This window comes from Centruroides sculpturatus, unplaced genomic scaffold, assembly GCF_000671375.1.
Source record: "Centruroides sculpturatus isolate CEXI.00-Female unplaced genomic scaffold, Cexi_2.0 scaffold412, whole genome shotgun sequence".
NCBI lineage: Eukaryota > Metazoa > Arthropoda > Arachnida > Scorpiones > Buthidae > Centruroides > Centruroides sculpturatus.
In genome coordinates this window covers 486845-510053 of record NW_019384903.1, presented here as the reverse complement: position 1 = coordinate 510053, position 23209 = coordinate 486845, and the positions used below count along the sequence as shown (strand labels likewise).

At 34.9% G+C, this 23209-nt stretch overlaps 1 protein-coding gene across 1 annotated transcript in view; it reads left to right on the top strand.

Moving 5' to 3' along the window:
- LOC111631530 (multidrug resistance-associated protein 4-like) overlaps positions 1-23209 on the top strand; it is a 69345-nt gene that overhangs the window by 1959 nt on the left and 44177 nt on the right. The window contains exons 3-15 of the mRNA XM_023375786.1: positions 681-786; positions 858-1076; positions 6404-6493; positions 6615-6778; positions 10752-10877; positions 10957-11206; positions 11294-11398; positions 14395-14484; positions 15568-15759; positions 18838-18932; positions 18996-19082; positions 19164-19260; positions 20501-20731. Of these exons, the coding sequence (XP_023231554.1) occupies positions 681-786; positions 858-1076; positions 6404-6493; positions 6615-6778; positions 10752-10877; positions 10957-11206; positions 11294-11398; positions 14395-14484; positions 15568-15759; positions 18838-18932; positions 18996-19082; positions 19164-19260; positions 20501-20731 (1852 nt within the window). The remainder of the gene's footprint in view (positions 1-680; positions 787-857; positions 1077-6403; positions 6494-6614; positions 6779-10751; positions 10878-10956; positions 11207-11293; positions 11399-14394; positions 14485-15567; positions 15760-18837; positions 18933-18995; positions 19083-19163; positions 19261-20500; positions 20732-23209) is intronic.

Genomic DNA, 23209 nt, shown 5'->3' with positions numbered 1-23209 from the left:
TTTGAACCGTCAGTGGAATCACGCTCGACGTTCCAAACGCCATTGTCAAATTACTACATAACGTATTAAAGAATTAAACCAATCAAACATCTAGACATCGCGCATGCTCCGTTTTTATTTAGTTGTACGTATTTGAGAAGCGATAATATCGAGTACCCGAACACGTAATATACCGGAAAGCTATCGATATTAGAAGGTAAGAAAATATCAAGAAATGTAAAAGAAATAAACCTATCAAAATTCATCGCCAAAGTAAATAATTGAGCATTGTATCGATCTTCTCTTGTCGTATTCAATTGTCGGGAAGTAAGTATAAGCCTGCTTAAGAAAACTAATTGATAATGAAGGCTATAATCTACCTTTGCGGTGTTCCAGTGTTATTAAGCAATCTTACGCTTAGTTGCGATAAATGTGCATTGGTTTCAATACGATTTTATGCGATAGAATGACTTGGTAATATCTTTCTTTTACATTAGATGCGGTTTTAAAATAGTGTCGTAACGTTACAAAAAGTTTGTGCGGTACGTGCGGGACATATATCCTGACGACTAATAACTCATTTGATGATTCGTTCGAATATTTCAATGACTCGTCATTGCTATTCGATTTGAAAAACATTTACGATTTCAATAGAAAGATTCATTCGAAGTTGAGCGAAAGCTTTACGACTTTTTCTGCAGAAAATGGAAAAAAGAATTGGAAAAGAAAAAGCCCAGTTTATTAAAGACTTTAATACCTATATTTGGAAGAAAGTACTTACTTCTTTTTACCCTTCCGATATTGCAGGTAAGGGTCTCCGAGATTAAATATTACTACGCAAAAGGTTTATTTATTAACTTTCCAATTATATTTTATAGGAATGTTTTTTACTTATCGTCCAGGCGTACTTATTAGGAATAGTAATCGATTATTTTGACGATCAAACGGCAGACACGGAAACGATTGCTCGCTTATCGGCTGCGGGAGTTTGTATGTGTTTATTCCTTTATATGTTATGCATCCATTCTTTAATATTCAACACGCAGAGATTAGATATGCAGTTAAGAGCGGCTTGTTGCAGTCTCATTTACAGAAAGGTGAGTCAAGTATATGACCGATTTTCTACGAATGCCAGTAAAATTATAAATATTTTATTGCTAAATCCAAAATATTGAAAACGTTTAATTTTGAACTTAACGGGTGAATTATTTTAGAGTTTCGCGGATTGGGATATAAAATTTCAGTCGATTTTTCATTTGTACTTAAATACCTTTTTGCGTAAAAGCACTATTTACTAACACAGATGAATTTAACGCATTACCTGGTTTCACAATTTTGTAAGAAATATCTCTATTTTAAGTAAATAGATAATTATAATTTTTTGTTTAGTTTATCATTTGTTTTTGTATGTATAACTTCTGAGAATACGTTGTAAGGCAAGACGTCATTCTGCATTACCATTTAAATTAGCACCGTCTTTAGTATGGTATGCACTAAGTTTTAATTCTAATATAGTAAAAAAAATCGTTCTAAATTTTATATTAAGTTATTGTTATAGTCGTTATGACTAAGTCGTTAACCCAACACCTACGTTGCTGATTAATAAAAGAAAAAAAATTGTACGTCGGAACTGGGACAAATAAATTATGGAACAAGGCTTTGCTGATACATCGAGTAACGCCGGTTGAATATAAAAGTTAAAATTTGGCTAATGCTTAAAATTTAATACGGTAAAACCCGTGTAAAAAATCGGAAATCGCGCGGTACTGAATTATTTTTCCGGTTTTACGGGTTTTCGTTTTGAACCGGCTTCTTTATTTACTTTATCTTAAAGTAAATAGAGTGGCCGTGATCTTAGATACTGCGCTCTCGGTGACAACGACGGGTACTATCAACCGTCATTTTACTTTAAGTTAAACCACGTGTGGGATGGAATTGTCATTGTAGAACCTGTTTTTCTCATCTAAATCTAGATTGTGTTCTTTGCTCCTAGATTTCGGATTTAGACAATTAAATAAGTGATATAAATCTACATTGTTTCATCTCGAATTTAGCTATCTTCTAGATTTTATTTAATTATTATAAAGCACGTAAGATCACAGTTTAAGTGGTAAGTGTAGTACTTAACCCTCAATATAACAATATTTTTATAATGTAAGTACGAGCCGGGTACTCGAAGGGCTTTACTCTCAACCATAGGATTGTTTATTTATAGTGTAGTCGGGTCAGTCTGATCCGTACTATACTTGGAAAGTTGTCGATTTTTATCGGACAGTGTTTTTTCTTTGCGGAACATACGTACTGTTCTTGTGTTTTATTATAGTTGTACTCTTCTTGTGAAAATTTCGGTCTCAACTGGTGAAAATATTTACAATGAAAAACTACATTTTGAAGCTTTGTCGTGTTACGAATTATTGCTGAGTTAAAGTCTTCGTACGAGGTAATAAACAGTTAATTAACCCGATATTCATTTTCCTAAAATTTCCAAGGGAAATACTCGTGGGAAGCAATTTTCCTTTTCCAAGGGAAATACTCGTGGGAAGCAACCCCATACCATAGCGAGAAAACAGTGCGGGTGGTGATGGGTCATTCCATTTGTAATTTAATACTACGCTCGCACACAATCCACGACTCATTTCGATCTCGATTTACCTATAATCTAGATTGTGACTGTCGCCAGTCGAACGTCGTGCTGTTCGCGCAGGCAGTCCCTCGAGAAGAACCCGGCTATTACACGCGATGATAAAACTGTCATAACTGCGCGGTAAGTCACGAACACAACAAACAAAATGGAAGTTTTGCTTAGAAATAAATACTTTTTCTTGCCATATATTTAATAATAGACAGATGTCATCGTCTCTCCAGATGACTTTTTTATTTCTCTGTCGATGGGCTGACACGCGTTCAGCATCCATCTTGTATTTTCTCGCGGGCGTGAGATTGTGGGATCTCTCTTATGACTGGATCTAGTTTCGAGGACTGTCTCGAGTCGATCGCGATTGAACCTCGTTTCGGTCGAGAGAGGTCGCACCACGGCGTAGTCGCCGACCTTGATCACAATCTAGATCGAAATACTCGGTGCGAACGGGCTGTAAGGTTACTGAAAGGAATTTCCTAGTCTGTTTATAACTCGATTCCCTCCAAACACGGGCCTTGTTTCTGGAATATAATAACCCCCAGGAAAATTGAACAAATATAAGTCACACGAAATATCCAATAATGTTAACAAAAATACAATTTTGAATGGGACTGTAGAGATAATCAAGCACTTACCAGAAAATGAAAACCAATCGTAATCTCCGAAATTAGTTCAGACTCAGATTCTGTTAAAAGATGTTCATGACTACCACACCATCTACTTCTCACGTAGGAACGAAAACAAAGTGCACGATAGAAAAGTCATATTTAACGATGAAAGAGATATTGGATTATTCCTTAAACATACGCGCGTAGACACTGATAAAAGTATTTTAAGTAAATTTAAAAGTGTGAAAGATATAGTTAAGAAAGAAATTAATTATTTAGTAGAGCAAAAAATACAAGGAACGCATCGTAAGAATGTTTTCCGTGCTCTAATGACAGTACGTCCAACTAGTATTGATTCCACGAGAGTTTTTTTCTAATACAGTTGCCATTTGTAAGTAAATTAGATCTAGATTAGACCACGAGAGCCTAAATGTATTATGTTTTTAAGAGCCTTCGTTCAAAATATAAAAAAAGACATAATTAATAATCAGCATTATTTTAATGTCTGTCATGTCATAATATTTGATTTTACAGAAAAAATATACCGGTATGTATTTTGATACTCTACATACTGTGTACACGATGAGTCAATTTCATTCGGTCCTTTCACACGTTGTTGAGGTAATAACAATTCTACGGCGGAGTCGACCTTTTATTGTAGTGTACTCGTCCGCTTTACCGGGGCTGCGGTGTCGGTAAAAAAAAACACTCGACTCCTACTCCTGATAACTTTATTAGACCGATTCCGACTCGGACTCCGGCAAAATTAATTAATTAAATACAAAGTCATTTTACGGGGCACTCTACTAGGAACTCCGAAAGGAGGAGCCTGGGGCGTTTACCCAAATACTTTTATAGTTAGTATTTTTAATATCAAACTTACATTAATATTTATTTGTATAAAAAAATTAATTTTTAACAAATATTTAATAAGAGAAGAAAGGGGGCGATAAAATTCTACATTTACATATATTCGACAGCATTTGCACTTCAATTTCACCCTTCTAGAAGAGTTAGTCCAACTAAAAAGTGTGCGATCTAGCTACTTCGGCCCTTATTCGGAAAACAAAAATATACACTCTGGTCAATTAGTCTGACTCATTCAGAAAAATGGCGTACTTATTTAGAGCGGGGACGATAGAGGAATGATTCAAAAATACTGAAATTCAATTGAGTCGAAATAATTTAACTAGAAAACACGTATTCTGCAAAGAACACTGCATATTTAATAAATTAAATTGATGCATTTTGTATTTAAAATAAATGAATTATAACAAAATACAAAAACAATTTTAAAAATTGATAAATTTTCTTTCATTGAATCTACTTTAGCTTTTTACTTAAAAATGCCGGAGTGGGAGTCGACGCATTTTTTCCGACTCCGCAGCCCTGCCACGTGATGCAAAAAATTTAAAATACTCCTTTAGCGGTGGCGCACGAAAGGCCTACAATAAAAAGTCGACTTCGCCGTGAGATCGTTATTACTTCGACAGCCTGTGAAGGGACCGAAGGAAATTGACTCGTCCCGTATGTATAGTCTCGAGAAATATGCTTTTTTGTAAAAGTAAATTCGTCCCGGCAGTTTTTTCAAAAATAATAATTGTTATTACAAGAATGTTGCTTGTCTAAACCAGAGGTGGCCAACGGTTTTTGCCCCCGGTCCGAATTGGAAATAAAACTTTTTCCAAGAGCCGAACCCGAGGCTACCCTAGGAAGATTTTCAGGTGGTGCGAGATCTCGTTGCGGTGTCACCCCGTAGAGATTAAATTGTACTGTACATAGAGATTACGGATACAATTTTTCACATTATCACGCTTTATCAACATTCTACGCTGTACTTAAGAGATTTGTAATGGAGGGTTAACTCTAAACGACAGTGAGTCGTTGATTTCAGAATTTTTCATCGAGCTATTCGGACTGGAGTAGCTAATATTGAAAAATTAATCGCGGGCCGCATAAATTCATTAGACGGGCCGTATGTTGGCCATGCCTGGTCTAAACTGTCGTTCATAATTCTGTCAGTAATTCAGTTTACTTTTAAATCATTTGTTAATACGAGTTTACCGTTAAATTACCGATAAGCCGGTAATTTCGAATATAATTGCCGAATTACCGGTAAATTTGCAATGACTAAACCCAACATAAAATAAAAATTTTACGTATACAAATAATTGTTAATACTTGATTTACGTCAAATAAATCGCTGTTGTCGGTTGTTTTCCAGTTTTCTCTTTTCATTTTTGTTTCCCAAAGCTTACCACCTGCAGGAAAAACTTTCGGCAAAAATCCTTTCTCGCTGCAAACTAATTCCTAAAGTATAAAATAAGTTAAACTAAACAATAACTTCTTACTTAACTAAGAAATATGTGTATGGGTCTATAACAACTGGCATAAAACTCATATACTTGAGATTAATACAAATAAACAGTATATCGTCATTCGAAATATTGCCCAGATATTCTCAATATTACTAACCTTTCATTAATTGAAATTTGTTTGTAGACAACGAAGTATAGACGAGAAAATGAATCCACCAATCTTTCGTTCCCATCTGGCTAACACGTTGTTTGGAAGAATGATGGCGGCTTAAGGTCGCGTGACCACAAACTGCCAATAGAAAAGCATTATTATATGACCACTCTCACTATAGGATTCGTATTACCGAACGTAACCGTAGAGGAGGGTTGGAGTCCCGACCATCTTTCCCTTTAGTCTGTTAAAACGGGTAAGAAGAAACATGGCGTTAAACGGTGTCCAGATGTGGAAAACAATTTACGATAAAGACACAGATGTGAGGTTCATAGAAAAAGTTTTAAGAATATTTAAAAGACTTTTTCGCGCAAGGAAATATGTTAGGGACGTTGGATATATTATGTAGAACCGAGGGTTCGGCGGGACGAAAAAGGTTGGCAACCACCGGTATAGATGAATATTTTTCTAAATGCTCGAGCCGTGTCTAACTTTAAGCACGTACATTGGTGAGAAAATGAGAATCTCGTAAATTAGAAAACCGTAAGAAAATTATCACGGAGATAGAAGAAAGCATTGTAAAAATAGCAGAGGCGCTTTATAACATTATATTTTGTTTAAGAATTGAAATAACAATTTTAAATTGTGTATTATTCGAAATTCTTCATTTATGTGGTGTATTAATAAAAGTTTTTTATATTTGGTATAGGCCTTACGTTTAAGCCATTCGTCTATAAGCAAATCAACGATTGGTCGAATGGTAAATCTACTCTCGAACGATGTCGATAGATTCGACAAAGTACGTATGTTACTTAAGCCGTGCAATTTATATATACATATACATTATTAACTTATTAAACTATATTCTATATTTTTTTGACAAACTTAAATTGACATTTCTGTTTTTGTTATTTTTATAGTTTATCTATTTGTCTTATTACGTGATAATTTCTCCTTTGCAAGCAATTATAATAGTTGCCATGTTATGGCAATATATAGGTCCAGCTGTGCTGGCCGGTGTGGCGGTTTTATTCCTCTACATTCCCGTGCAGTTTGGACTCGGAAGGCTTTTTTCTAAATTAAGGTAAACATTGTTTAAGTTTCGTACTTTCGTGTATATTATAGTATTCGTTTTACAGCAGTCTGTATCATTGTTAAAAACACGTACTACTCATATTGTTTTCATCCCTTATTAATTAAAAGAATTTAAAAAGAAAACATAACATTAAAAAAATGTAATATTTAATCAAATACATTAAAATCAAAAATTTATATATCATTGTTCGACATACGTTAATTAATATTATGGGCCTAATTTAAACTTTAAAATATATTGTTTACTGTACAAATAAATTAGAAAGTTAAACAGCGTTTGAGTTAGAACGCATTTCGCGTGTGTGATCTTTTAGAAGAGCGAATGGTACAGTACCTGATCCGGCGATTCTATCGTACAGACGGTAATATTCGGTAATATTTACTGTAAATAAACTAGTACTAATGCCTATTCACAAACACTCTATTTCCTTGCTATTTATTATTAAAACATTCAACTTTTAACGCGAAAGAAACATCAAAAATTGTCAAGTTACGTAATAATTTCAGTTATTAATTATTTAAAATTTAAATCCTGCGAAAAGTTCAAAATAGTCGTAGCGAATTAATTAATGCTCTGGACGATTCGGTTTGAATTAAAAAACAAATTGTAATGCTCTTTTCACAGTTATTCAGTTTTTCATAAAATCCTCTTACTACCTTACCCGAGGCCTCTTCCGCAGCCCTGCTACGTTTGTGACCCACGGAAATAAAAAACAATAAAATATTCTTCTTTCCATATAAATAAAACGTTTATTCATAAATAAATAACTGCGCTTTCTTGAATTTTCCACTATATCTTTCTTTTACCACCGTGGATACCTCTTCACGCTCATCTAAACCTCAGACTAGTGCCACTTGGTAGGTGACGGGTTCGCTCGCTCTCCCTGCTTTTATTCCCGACTCTGGACTTTTCACTGGGTACTTTTCGTGTTTTTTTTTCAGTAGACGCCTACATTGTCCTGCCTCGTCCGCTCGCAGTCTAGCCGGGTACTTCTTCGCTCTTTGCGACTTTTTTCCGCTCTTAACGGGACCGGTTATTGCCAACGATTTTTGTCCCGTACTTTTCCAGGCGGACGTGTTTCGTCGGTCCAGCTTTCGCCCCGGTAACGCCATCCGGCTTTCTTTATTTTTGATACTGGATAATTCTCCGGGAGGAGAAACAGCGCGGTTCTATCTCTGGGGTTGTCATCGGGAGTCCATCTCCGGTGTCCATATTGTATCTGTGGGATCTCGATTGGGTGTACGGTTAGCTGACTTTCTGCACTTATTTCTATCATTCGTACCTCTATCAACAAAAACCTTGCTAAAACTAAAACCTTGCTAAGGAATAAGGTTTTTGTTGCTATAAGCAACAAAAACCTTATTCCTTAGTTTTAGCTTGTTCGTGATACGATAGGCCTTATTCACTCCGTAGTTATTCTAGCACCGAACTCTGCGTCCCTGCAAGAAATGTGTCTAATATTCTTATGTTGACCGGTAGTAGACTTCTGCGTTTCCATAGACAGGTCGAATGGGCAGACAATCCGTGAAACATTATTGAAGCCTCGGGCCAAATGAAATAAATCCTATACGGAATTGCGGCACGTTCTTATCGGTGATGCGACCCTCACTGTACTCCTTTCCACCAAGGATGCCGGTGATGTCAGAAAGTTAAATCAAGTTCACTAACCCCTTTACTTTCTTATATATCCTTATCATTTCTATAAAATACTATCTCTAAATACGATAAGGCAATAGAATTGCAAACAACACAGAACACGTAAAATATTATAAATTCAATCACAATACGTAGTTAATTTTATAGACTCAGCCTTGTGGGATTAGTAACTACACTCTTTCTACACAACGCAAAGAGTTACTAGCGCGCTGTAAGCGAATCGAAGTCCGAATTCTGACCAGACTGGCTAGGAAAAAAATAATAAATAGCTGTCATGAATCATCACTCCCCCGTTGTCTACTCGGAACTTGTATATAAATAAGACTTATTATACTAATGCAGTTTGTGATTAGCAAGGAGAAGAAATCTTAGTCAAAAGTCAAAGCAAGATGTCTTGGCTTTCGGATGAAAAAGACATTTCGTTTTGACATTCGGCGTTTAACATACCGAAGTCGACAGCGTGCAATATTATTAATTAAAAAAAAGGAAAGGATAAAAGTAATAAATAGGCAAAGGTTAGACAATGTCGACTTCCGGGAAATGGCTCGTTAAGAAACAGATGAAAAAATTCTTCCTAATATCAATAAACGAGAAACAATTATCTGCTGAAATAAACAATCTAGACGACGGTCAAATTATTTCTTAGGAGTTTTTCTTTGGTAAAAATAAGCTCGATACTACAAGACTTTTTCCTGTTTTATTGTTGTCTGCAAAAATCGCTTCCAAAGTCAAGGTTGTGTTTATCAAAGAAAAACCGTTAAGAAAAAAAAATGGTCTAAATTGTAATAAGGTTTTACTCGGTGCAATTTTTTACATCTCGGATATTTCTGTTTGGATTTATAAATTTCTATGCAATAAGTTACAATATCAGAACAATAGAACATATATATTTATATATAGACTACTAGGTGGCCTTACTGTTCCGGGGAATCCGAGATCGAATCAGGGCGAGTAACTCCGAGAATTCTTCAAAGGCACTACGTAACACATAAGAGCCGCCGCTAACTACAGGATGCGGGAGCTAGCGTACGCTCGCTCGCGCTCCTAAGCCCCGCCTTTTTTCCCATGATGCTTTGAGCCATTTTTGCTAGGTAAGCTAACACAACGTTTGCTCGCGTAACGTAGTCCACATGACGTGGATTCCACAGATGTAGATTGGCTATAGAACAAGATTTTATTATAACCTATACTTGTAATCAGTCAGTTTTCGTTCCGAACTTTGAAACAGCATGGAAAAAACATGTTTACTAGTTAAGCCTAACTAGGCTTAACTAGCCGAAAACTATTTATACTGTATATTACTATTTACATACAACGGTTATACTATTTTCTTTTCAATACTGAATGTATTAATCATGTAATTTACGTACATCGATAAAATTCTATAATTTCTTTTTCGATATGTGACACGTTTATGTTGTCATCCATTTTTCCTGTCCTCTCTTGCTAGCGTAAATACTCTAGTTGTTGAAATATCTGAACAGCGAGCGTACTCTCGTATCGCTGCGCTAGCGAAGGAAAAACAGCGTGGGCAAGAAGACATGGGCGGAGCCTTCGACGTCATCGGTTGTCTAGCGCACGTTTGCTAGCGTGTTTGCTCTCGCAAAGCCCTAGTTTGCGGCGGCTCTAAGTCAAGTTTCTTCTTTATTACCCGACCGCTCTCGTTGAGGGCTTGACCGAACTCAAATTGAGCAGGGGAAAAAAGTCCTTTTAGTATTCGCAACTAAAGTGGATATTATTTGTTACAGTAATTGTTGACGTTTGATATCTTCACTCGCTTAATCGTCGACTCACTTCCAATGATGTCACCATTATTTCGGGAATGAATTTATTAATTAATTTAATTAACTTTACTGACATAATTCGTTGATAATTGAGGTTTAAAAATATACGGCACGTTAATTAGAATATATTAATATAAGTTAAATAAACACTTATATAAGTTTTTCTTTGTAATTTCTCTACATATATTTACAATCTAGACGTTTTATATAGACGAATGAGCTTAGATAAATGTCACGTTTTGAGTTTCTTAAACTTTACCCGAGGCCGGGTTAAAATACAAATGAGAAGACAAAGTACCAGACGACAAGAAATTTTTGATGGAGCTGCGAGTATTTTAAAGCGCATTCGGGAGGCTGAAAATACGAAGAACAACGAAGGAAACATTTACATCATACATATTACAGAGAGTCGCCATTGTACGAGAGTCGTCAAATGGCGACTCTCGTACAATAATTCAGCATTGAAAATACATGACAAACTGTAAGTTATAGATGTGAAATAATATATTCCGTTTTTACAGGTTAAAAGCGGCAAAATTAGCCGATAAAAGATTTCTTCTACTGAACGAAATACTGACTGGCCTGAGAGTTATCAAGATGTACGCCTGGGAAGATCCGTTAATCGATTCGATAGAAAAAATAAGAAAGTAAACCAGCAAAGTTTTACGTACGTCTCTAGTAAAAGCGTATAATTACGTATTAATTAAAATTCGTTACTTTATTTAGGTTGGAAATCCAAAGTATCAAACAGTCGTTGCAATTATACGGAATTCCTTTTTCTCTGGGATCCATATTTTCCAAATTGATCCTGTTCCTAGCCCTAGCAGTCTACTCGCTGACGGGTGGAAAGTTAACTGCCAGTTCTGTTTTTATTACAGTTACGATTTCTATGAATTTCTATCGCTGCATGTTTTACGCATTTCCTCAGGCCGTTTCCCAAATCGCGGAAGCTTTGGTTTCGTTACAAAGATTACAGGTACTTACGGTGCTACCTACTATTTTGAAAATATTCTACCATAACCTATCTACGTTATATATTTATTTTGCGAATTTTGAATTTCAGAATTTTCTTTTGCTGGAAGAAAAAAGTACCGACGTTTCTGAAGAAATGTCTTCCGTAGATAAATGCGGAGTTTGGGTGGACGACGTTTCTGCCTCTTGGCATAAGGTATGGAAACGCTATTGTTTTATATAATAACTGTATTATTCGAACCGGATTGGCGAAATTATGAAATAAAATTGAATTCGAGTCGACACTGGATAATTTATGTAAATATCGAAAATTGTCAGACTTTATCTGTAGACATTTCGCGGGCATCCAGGACGTTCGTCCACTGTACGAGTATTATCATGACGTAAGTCGTAGCTGATTTTACACACTGTATAAATTCTATAGATTCTACACGCTGTGTAAAAAGAGTTTCAGTCTTCGTTTTACGATTTTTCTCCATGCTTAATTACGCTGAAATTTTCCAGGTCGGTAATATCGCAACAAAATATATTGTAATTTTCGCGCGAGATCGAAATATCTCGTACGGTATTTACAGCCTATTCTAACATAATTGTAGATTTATATTAGATTCTTTAGGTTTATACGTAATATTTGAGTAAGTTTGTCTGGTATTTTATTTTATCTTTACTGAATTCATTATGTTTCGGTAATTCCCGCCTTTTACACATTCTAATATATAATATTTTTATTGTTTGTGATTTTATGTAAATTTAAACAAATGCTATAATGTTAATTTGGGGCGACGCTTCTTGTCTACGGTATTACCTTTATAATAAATAAATAAATAACGTAACCGGTTCGTATTTTCGCTAATCGTTATAAACGTAGACTACAGTTATAATAAGTGACGTACGAAAACTAAGTGCTGGTTTATAAATTCAACACGGATTAGTTTACTGATATTTGCAACAATTTCTGCATTATTATTTTTAGGAAAATTATTGCTCGAGATTTTAATAATCGTGGTCGGAGCCCACGTACATCGAACTTTCCTATTGTAAACAATAAAAATTTGAAACGTCAAATACCATAATTGCTTAACTCGAACCTTGCTTACAGAGAAGATATTTTATTAAGCAAAAATTTTTCTATTTTTAGAATTACAGTTGTCCCTCTATAGTCCGACGTTTTTTAATCCGACATGCTCAGTAGTCCGACGCACCTCCCGTCAAGATACCCGTCCCCGTTACGTGTTTACTTGCACAGAAGCATGTCGCGATGTGAATCTCCCCATCCAATTCTTACTCGATGACACACATTTCGTGTGTTTTATGTGAGCAGTTGTTTTATGTGAGCAGCTGTTCGAACAGTTGGAGTAGAGAATATTGTAAGTTAGCAGTAACATACAATATTCTCTACTCCAACTGTTCGAACAGAACTGCTCACATAAAACACACGAAATGTAGCAAAACAATGCGAAATATGTAATTATTTTCGGTAATCCGGACACTTTTGGTAATCCGACACACCTTTGGTCCCATACCTGTCGGATTATCAAGGGACAACTGTATTTTTAATACAAGAAAGTTTGAATAATCTTGGTACTGTTGTATAAGTTTTCGGAAGGATAAACTTGGAAGCTAATAGAGAGGTTGCGGCCGACGTTTTCAACGCGAAAACGTGTACGTCGGACGTTCGGCGCCGCTTTCATATAAGCCTAGAAGTTTGACAATAATGTTTGCATAGTCGGTGGAATCATGATCGACATTCCAAACACCATTGTCAAACTTCTAGGCTTATGGGAAAGCGGCGCCGAACGTCCGACGTACACGTTTTCGCGTTGAAAACGTGGGCCGCAACTTCTCTAATATACCCGTAGGTTTTGAGGATAAATTGAAGCAGACCAAACGAAGGGTGTCTCACATTCGAAATGTTATATTTACTCGTAAGTTCAATATAACAAACAAAATACTCGTATATATTTCGATAATTAATTTCGAAGGATCGTCCGAAATCTGAAAAAATATTTATATCATTTGTAAATGTTCAACATCTTTCTTTTAGAAAATAATTTTCCAACATTCTTCAACGGTTACAGACTTTTCTGCTTCTTAATATTGAAGTAAAACATTCCCTGCTAGTTTCATCGTGGATCCGAAAACAATTCGGAAAATTTGTTGTCGCGGCCGACAAACTAGCATTCGCTAGTAAAAGTCTTTTGAGTTTTGATTCCATTGATTCTTAATTTGGCAATAAACAATTTTTTTCTTTGAATATTTCAAAGGGGAGGAAGTCATCTACTTAAGTAATACGAACATCCTTAGTTGACTAACTGTAAATTTTGCGAATTATATTTTTGAGCAATTATAAAGGTGTATCGATTTTTACAAAGTACACGTATTTAACGACGTTGATTATTGTAATATTTTTTATGAAAATGCAGTTACAGGAAAATACCGATAAATTCTCGAGAAAGATTGGCTACGAGAAAGAGTCAAATTCTTAAAAATAAATGGTGTAATAAATATCCTTGACTTATAAACCATTGTAAGCATTACGCCTCCACCCGTTATGTTTTTTAATCGCGAGAAAGTTGGATTCCTGGAAAGATACGTTGTAAAAAAATCAGTTTTTATAACTTTTCGTGTAAAGAATTTATTATAAATGTATGGCAAATACACAGATGTTGTAGCTGGAGTAATTCCATTCACTAGTACGTATAATATATTTTTAAGTCTAGTCCATATTTATACAATATATCAGAATAAAATATTACGTTATCAATTATACAAATTGTACAGATAACTTACGACGAAACCGAAAAGTCAGTTTTGTAAACGATGTTTCCGGCAAGCGTAACTTTATATAAATAGGGACGACTGACAAGAGCTTTCCACAATAGGCGGATAAATTGTCTGCCGTTAAACTTGGTTAGACCCGCTGGGTAATAAATGTTTTTCCACTCGAAAATATTAAGAGGACCTAATAAAGAAAGTCGGCCGAACGGGAACCGACAGACTATTTTCCGGAGGCTTATTACCTTTCCGGGTCACGTAGTTTCATTTAAATACAAAGTTTTATTATTTTTTCGCTATCCTGTGATAAATTTTAACATTTTTCCTAAATTTAAAAATAAAAAAATTATGTTTAATTATGAAAAATATTTTTAATACAATTTATACATTATAAATAAACTTTTGTATCTTTTGTAGGATAGTAAAACAGGCAATTTACAAAATATATCGTTTTCCGCTAACTCTGGAAATCTGATTGCAGTAATTGGATCTGTAGGATCGGGAAAGGTATCGTACTATCAGATTATTACTTAGTATTCATTAATATATTACTACTGTAGAAACGTGCGTTATTGCAGTTATCAAGTAACGATTGAACGTATTTAAAAGCATCCATGTTTTCGATTTTAGTTGCGATTAATTGAAATAAGTACTGGTTCCATCTGGAAGTACTTGTTATAAAATTGAGTAGGAAAATATAAAGTTTATTTGAAAATATTTCTCTTCTTGTAAATTATGTGTACGTTTTTACAAAAAAGAAGTACTTTTCAAAAAATAAGACAGATATTTCTAACGAGCTCGCGGAATTAAATGTTTATAGGTTAAATACATAAACGTCCGTATCCTCAGATTTTCAAACTGTCCGTAACCTATAATTTTCAAAACATAATGAAAATTTCTTTATCGTTTACGAGTAATAAAAACTTACTTTTTAACAACAAAGTTTATTTATGGTACCTAAATCGCTAAGTTTTGACTGACGACACGACGAAATTTTCCAAACAACCAATAAGCCTCGATTTTAATTAAAATTTTTTGAAACTTAAAATTTTCAAGAAGCTAAGTCGTCGTCTTTCCGCCGTGTCCAATCACCAATAACCGTCGGCCATTTTAATTAAAACTGTGTGTATACTTTATAATTGGCTCACTATTAGTGAACTTTTTTTAACTGTTTTACGTAGTTCTGCAGAGGAGTAACCTACAATATTAGGTCGTTTCTGCCAAGACTGTTATCGTTTTCTGATGATGGAACGTGGCGGAAAAAAGACGATTAGTTTCTTCGAGGTTTTAATTTTTAACGAATAAGTCTTTCGAATATTTATATGTCGCACCTTGTGAACGAAGAAGGTAACTTTATATCTCGGTTACGCACTACAAAATTCGTGCATTATGTAACACGAAATGTTGAATTAATTTCTATAATTATTTAAATGATATTTTTAAAAACGGGTAATGTAATTAATAAACAGAATATTTAAAATTCATATATTCTATAAAATCATAGAAATGTCACTCCTAATATTAAACAATTTTAATAACGAGCTAAATTACGGCTTAATTTTTTAATGTACGCCGATTGTGTTTTCTTAGACGACGTTACTAATGAGTATAATAGGAGAACTTCCAATTACTTCTGGAAAAGTAACTTTACAAGGAACGGTCGCTTACGCATCTCAAGAACCTTGGATATTCGGTGGAACTATTAGAGAAAACATTCTTTTTGGCTCAGATTTTCAAGAAAAGAAATATAATAAAGTCTTGCATCTTTCGGCACTTGACAAGGTGAGAAGATTCGTACGTGCAGTTCTTATTTGTTAGCGTAATAAAAATACTCCTATTATCAACGAAATTGAATTTTTATTAGAAAATTTAGAATAGATTAATGTTTGTAAAAATTGAATTGAATTGAAAATTGATATCGTTAGCTATTTATTTACTCTTGTATATACATAAGTTGTTAAAGTTCAAATTCATAAGAAATTCGAACAAATGGTTCCATTTAGAACGATGAATGTAAAAGCCTGAAGATGGCCTTTCCGAATAGGCCGAAAACGCTCGGAATAAAGAAAAAAACACGGCAAATGTAAATCGGGTGTGTTTATTAAAGTAACTAATATTGCTGAGAAGATAGATAGACAGATAGATTGAATTGTAAACTTGAACAAATTTAAATGTAGACATTAAATGCTATAAAATATCATTTTCATTTTTATAACACGCTAAAAATAAAATGATATTTCTCAACCAGTTGTATTCAATTTCAGATTTTAACTAACTAAAGGCAAATTTTGTGGTAAGAAACACAATCCATTCTAACCCAGCTTCTATTTTCAACTAAATATAAAAACACCTTATCGCCGGGGTACAGTAGTTAAATCACTTTATTAAACGCTTTGCGGCTGTATTTATCGGCCCTTGTCGGGTGTAAATATATCGTTAATATTAAAGAAATCGAATTTTGATTAGAAAAATCGTGTTTCAATTCGGAACGACTTAACATCCGACATTTTTTTTACAAATTCAAAATCGAATTAACATCAAGAATATATCGGTAATCTTGAAACCGTGTCGGTAATTATTTTGCCTCTTGAACACCCGAACACTAGGCAATTTTCAACTGAATACATTTACAATCTTATTTCGTCCACTAGTACGTATCTATTAACAGGACTTATTAAATTGGCTTTAAGAATACTGCAAATTTAATTTACAGGTAAATTAAATAAAACGATTTTCTAATCTGTGAAACTGAGTTGCAGTATTCTTAAAGCCAGTTTAATAAGTCTTGTTAATAGATACGTACCAGTGGACGAAATAAGATTGTAATAAATTAAGGACATTCGAGCATATTAATTTAATTTTGAATAAATTTACAGGTGAAAATTGCTTAGTGTTCGGGTGTTTGTACTACAGTGTTCAAGAGACAAAATCAGGAATATAGTTAGCGAATTTAAAAAAAACATATATATATATATATACATTTTTTTCGTTAAATTAGAATCCTAAATTATTAGAATAACTATAAACTATCAAAATTTTAATACCATAACCTAACTAATTAATATTTAAGGCTGCCAATTCGTCAATATTGATGCCGTGTTACAAAGTGTTTTTATTCGTCTCGAGTCCTTTTTTAATAGCGTATCTCCGTGCCGTTGAAAATCGCTCTACGTACCTGACGTTAACGCATTTATTTCTAGGGTTCTGTTTAAAGATCTCAAATTTTTTCTTTATTCGTGGCTGTAAAGGGCGAGTGTACTTCAGTAGAGAGGTTGCGGCCGATGTTTTCAACGCGAAAACGTGCACGTCGGATGTTCGGCGCCGCTTTCCTAAAGGCCTAGAAGTTTGGCAATGGTGTTTGGAATGTCGAGCGTGATTCCACTGACTATCCAAACACCATAGTCAAACTTCTAGGCTTATAGGAAAGCGGCGCCGAACGTCCAACGTACACGTTTTCGCGTTGTAAACGTCGGCCGCAACCTCTCTATTAATGATTTTCGATTCGTCCCAAAGTACCGAAGTTTCTTGTACGTTTGCGATTGCTGCCAATGCCGTCTTTTCTTTCCTTTCCTTGTATGGTATTGGTTTTCTTTAACTCTGGTTTTTAAATTCCTCTTAGGTACGCCAAAATATGCTGTTTTGGGTTAAGTTCTTCATTAACTATCGGAATTCTGTATACCCCTGTTTCAGTTTCATCCGGAAATGGATCCTTGTCGTTTCGCAGTGTACGATATAAATTAAGAGCTGTTTCATATACCATGTACGAGTTTTTTTGTTTGGAAAGCTCTTTCATTATAAGCCATTATATGCCTGATTTTTTTGGTATGTGAAGTTTATACGAACCGTTTCATTCGTTCTCATTTTTCCGGTATTTATTTCGTTACACCGATTAACCAGACTCATAAACCATTTTTAGAACATCCCAGTTCCTTAGTTATCCTCCGATTTCTTTTTAATTCTGCCTCTTGGACCACCACACTCGAGTTGCAAACGTGGGCTCTTTTAATTAAAGCCCTAAATGCAGACGCTTTATATCGTTCCGGGTCATTTCATGTGGCCGGTATATATAGATGGTTCGTACAAAGTTCACATACCGAAAGGAAATCGGGCTTATAATGGATAATTTTTTTCATAAATTATCTCTCGTGCCTTTTTTTCTTTTTGCGTTTGTAGTAAGTTTATTTTCTACTCTGTCGATGGCAGTGGCCAATGAAAAACTAGAGCTCGGCATTTTTAAATTAAATCGTCCATAAAAATTTCAGATTTGAAATCGATTCCCACAGAGATGAGGGTGGATGACTTTATCTGGAACGACCGTCGAGTTTAATGTACAGGTATTTCTCGAATTCTGCTATTAATCGATTCCGAATGAAAATCGCGTAAAATGAAATCGTGTGATAAAATGCGATGAATTTCATGAGACCAAAATAGGAATATTTCCCCATAATAAAGAATAACTACCTAAATTTACAATAAAATATATTTGTTTCGTCCAATTAAAACATTTGTAAATAATTTAATTCTATTATGAAACACTGACGACGTCAACTCCTTGGAACAAATGGCGTAAAATGAGGATTGACGGTTATTATGAAATATAAGTGTGTTTGCTATCTTTTGCAAAATACCGTTTGCGAGGTTTTGAGATGTATCGATTCGAAAGAATATACACTTGCAACATCCCCTAGGTAAGTAAGTAGTAGTTAGATTGCATTTGTAGGCGCGAGGTCGTAGAAGTTAGTGTCTAAGGTTTTGAACTCGCGTAAAAGCAAATTCATCCAATGTCAAATAGCGTTCAACGAGCAATACTGTACTGTGTATTTATTGCTGTTCTGGCTAATTGTTTCTTATATTTTCCAGGATATTAATGATTTTCCCGATAACGATTCCACATTAGTAGGAGAAAGAGGAACGAATCTGAGTGGAGGTCAGAAGGCCAGGATCAATTTAGCCAGGTGAGAATTTCTTACCGCCATAGTATGATTGTTGACAACCTACGATAAATTAAATACTTTCAGAGCTCTCTATCTGAACGCCGATATAATTGTTCTCGATGATCCTCTCAGTTCTGTCGATCCTCCCGTTGCCGAGCATATATTTCACAAGTATTTTAACGCTTTCTATTTACCCTTCGGAATATATTCCTAGAAAATGTACTAACTTTGACATTAACATTTCTTTTTCAGATGCATAATGCAATATTTAAAAAATAAAATTCGAATTATAGCGACTCACCAAGCGCAATTTTTGAAACAAGCGGACAAAATCATATTATTAGAAAAAGTATGTATTTTTTATATTTTTATTAAATGCACTATACGAAAGAATTTTTAATTTACATTGTTATGAAAAATAGAAAGATTTCTTAATAATGTTTCCTGTCAAGTGTAAAAAAATAAATTTGTACAGATTTTTAAACACACGCTGTAATAAAATTTACTAATACTGTATTAAATTAGCGATTTACCAGATTTCCCATACATTGTAGCGATGTAAATCCACTTCGTATCGCAATCGTATAACACCTTATATACCACAATTCATATAGAGAGTAGTTGCAATATCGTTACAGCGTGTTCTGGAAGCCCGCGGGATGCGAAAACGTCCTATAAACAGTCCTTCAAATGCATTGTTTCGACTTTAGACAGGCTAGAGGTTGAAGTTAGACTACCTACTCTTAGCAGTGCTGTAAACTAGCATATTAAGTACAGCAGTCCAACGTCTTAAAAGCTGCTAAATATCGATAGTTTATATGTAGCTACCGTTAAGATGTAGCTATCTTAAGGATATCTTTTACAATTAACACGATTTCCACATTTATTTATTAACAACGAAAAAAGTACAATTCGCCGGACGAATATTTACAGATGTATGGACAAGTCACCCTAAACATATAAAAATTGACAAGTGGAGCGGTAAGGGAGAAAAGTTTGCTATTAAATTTTTAATATAAAACACAACACGATTCCGGTGGATAAATTATTAAATTTCTATCCAAAAATTTTTATTTGTATTGTAAGTCATTAGTTATGAAGTATCGTAAGTAAAGTATATCTTATCCGTAGAAAAATTATCAGCTGCCGTTTCATTACTATTTTTAATATTTTATTGTAAGAGTCATGATTTACGCAAATGTATGAGGAAAATAACGGCTAAGAAAACAATCGTTAGAAAAAACCATTTTGTAAATGGCAAATTAATATGCTGGGCGAAAGATAGCTCGCTGCGCTAGGCTAAATTTCGAGATCCTCCTGCTCCAAAGAGACACCGAGAGATAGGGCAGTCAACTCTCCAGTCTACCGACCTTTGTTATATTTAAAATGTTTCTACTTCTCAAAACTCAAAGTCAATCCAATTATTTCTGCGAGAAATTTTTGCCAGTCAAAATCTATCGAAAATCAGCACTCTAAAGGCTTCCGATTGTCGGATGACCAGGCATTTTTGTTTTTGTAAAGGTAGAATATTAAAATTATTTTTTGTTAAGTTATAACTCGATATTTTAAGAATCTACTTTAACGTTCAGGGAAAATGTGTGGCCGTAGGAACGTATAAGGATCTGGTGGCTGCGGGAATCGACATCGAGTCGTTGCCAGAGGAACGAGAATTCAAGAATAAGGGAAGGATTAATTCGACTCCTTCGTCACCCGTGATCGACACCCGTCCTTCCATTAACGACAATTCCCACAGGGCAAAAAGTAGCAGAAACATATCTTTTCCACGAAACCAAAAAGAGGATCACGTCATCGAAACAAAGGTAACGGTAGAAAATATCGTATATTTTTTCACCATCAGACGTCTCGGGATATGCAAATACAGTGGAACCTCGGTATACGACCTTAATCCGTTCCCGATGTTTGGACTTATACCGAATTGGAGGTATACCGAACCAATCTTTTCCATAAGAAGTAATGTAAAAATGATTAATCCGTTCTCACGTAAAAAAATGGCTGGCTTTAAACACCTGGCTTTCCTGGCTAGTTCCTATTTGATTTTTCACGAGATCAGCGTGTATCCTTTTAGCTTTCTCGCAAATAATTGCTTCCGATACGCCGTCGCCAGCACACGTTTTCCAGTTAGACTATCCAAAGCAAAAGCAATTTCTCGACACGATCCAATGTCTTAGAAATCTCTGTCACGATCTCTGTTTAGAAATCGATTTAACCCCTTTCGCAACGTTAGCAGATTTTATAATGTCTTTACTTTTCGCGATTTTCGATATCGTCGTTCTCGGAATACGGCACGCAACAGTTAAAATCTGGAATTCGCGTGCCACCTTCGTATTTCTCAACAATCTCTTTTTCAGTTTCATTGTGATTCTAGTCATTTTTTTAGTTTTCTGTTGCTTTTCATTTGCCTTTTTGCGATTCGTGATTAATAAAAATAATAAAATTTTACTTACGAATTAAAATGAGAAGAAATTTAACCAAGTTATAAACCGTTGCACCGCCAACGTCTAGTCTGGTCTAGTACACCGATAGTGCTACTTGTTCATTGATGACGCGTATAATTGAATTATGTCGTATACCGAGCAAAATTTATTTCGTCCAAACAGGACGTATTCCGAATTGGGCGTATTCTAAAGCAGACGTATAACGAGGTACCACTGTATCTATGTACCAGTAAGACTGCGAGTTGCGCTTGTAATTAAATATAGAAAAACGGCAAATTTTTAAAACGCTGTACCACAAACGACGATAGAAACGAAAGAAAACGAGTTCGGTTTAAAATCGGGCGGCAGATTACCGAGTCGTTGTCGTTGTTTCTTCTGCCGGCCACGTGACTATTAAAAGCTGCCGATGACGTTCTCGCCTCACTCGGCCTACGGAACGTTTCCGTACAACACTTTTTACTTTTAATTTTAATTTAATTTTTTTGTTACGCGTCGGGTTGCAGGGATCACAGATTACACAGAGAAAGATGCTCAACTCCCTATACTTCCCGCGTTAAAGAAAGTCGACGTCCGAACTTTCCATTCGAACGTTAGTGGCGTAATTAGACGTCACCACACGAATCGTCGATGACGTTACATTTCGATGCTCGTGCGTGAAAGTTGCTACCTCGGTTTATACGGTGGCAGTTGAATTTAAAACAATATAAAAACCGCATTAATTGGCACTGGTGTAATACAAACGGAATCCAATAATTCGTGTTTAAAACTGCTTAAGTCAAATTAAATAACAAAATTTATTATTAAATATACTTTTTTATTATTTTTCATTAGTATGTAATAAGTGTTGCGCATTATATTTAACGTATTAATTAAATACCAAAACAAATTTATATTTAACTAGCAGATGAGCCCGACGTGGCCCGGATAGCCAGGATTAAGATTATTAGATTATAGCCCATCTCACCCGTCTTCACCGGGTTAAAGAATTAGGTCGCCCTCTTTCGAGACTAATTAAGGAATTTATAGATGGGTCTAAAAATATGTTCGATTTCCCGCAAAAACGCAAAAACCCGCACCTAAAATAGTACAGTAGAAGCCGAGTTCTTCGGGGTAAGACTTAACCCTATACCTCCCCCCGCGGGGGAAATTTCCAAAAATTCCTTCTTAGTGTGCATTCCCATGGCGTAACCTAACTGCGAACCAAATTTCAGCTTTTAACTCTTAACCGTTTGGGCTCTGTTTTTATTATTATTATCAATCCACCTCGATTATATAGGCTATATAGATTTAAATTTTCACGTAACGAATGGAAAAATTATGCTTACGTACTGTACCTATTAAATCATTATTAGGTTCTCGTTATCTTAAATATTTCAGCAATTATTATTGTACTAAATAAAAATATAAATTTTAATCTTTTATCGTTTCTATTCGAAGATGCGGTTACTGTTAAAAATTATCGCGTAAAATTTGTTAGCCTATTTATTTAACATTTTGTTTAGTCGTTGGTGAATAGCCTTAGAATTCGGTTGACAGTTGGTGTTGGAAGGGAGAGGTCACACTATTGTCAGCTAGTTTTTTGGATGTGTTCAGTGATTCCACGCTGTTTGGTGAGTGATTCTTATACACTGTTTTGTTCATTATGTTATTGTGAGCATTTCATTGGTTATTTTATTGGTTATTTTATTAAAATACATTAATTATCGCCATGTTACGTGCGTTTAAAATTTTTAGCTTTAAACAATGGCTGCTAAGCGTTGTTAGGCTTAGGGATGAGGTTGCTAGACGTGTGTTTTTAACAGTGGCGTCAGCCGCCTGGGGCAAAGGAAAATTTTGCCGTCT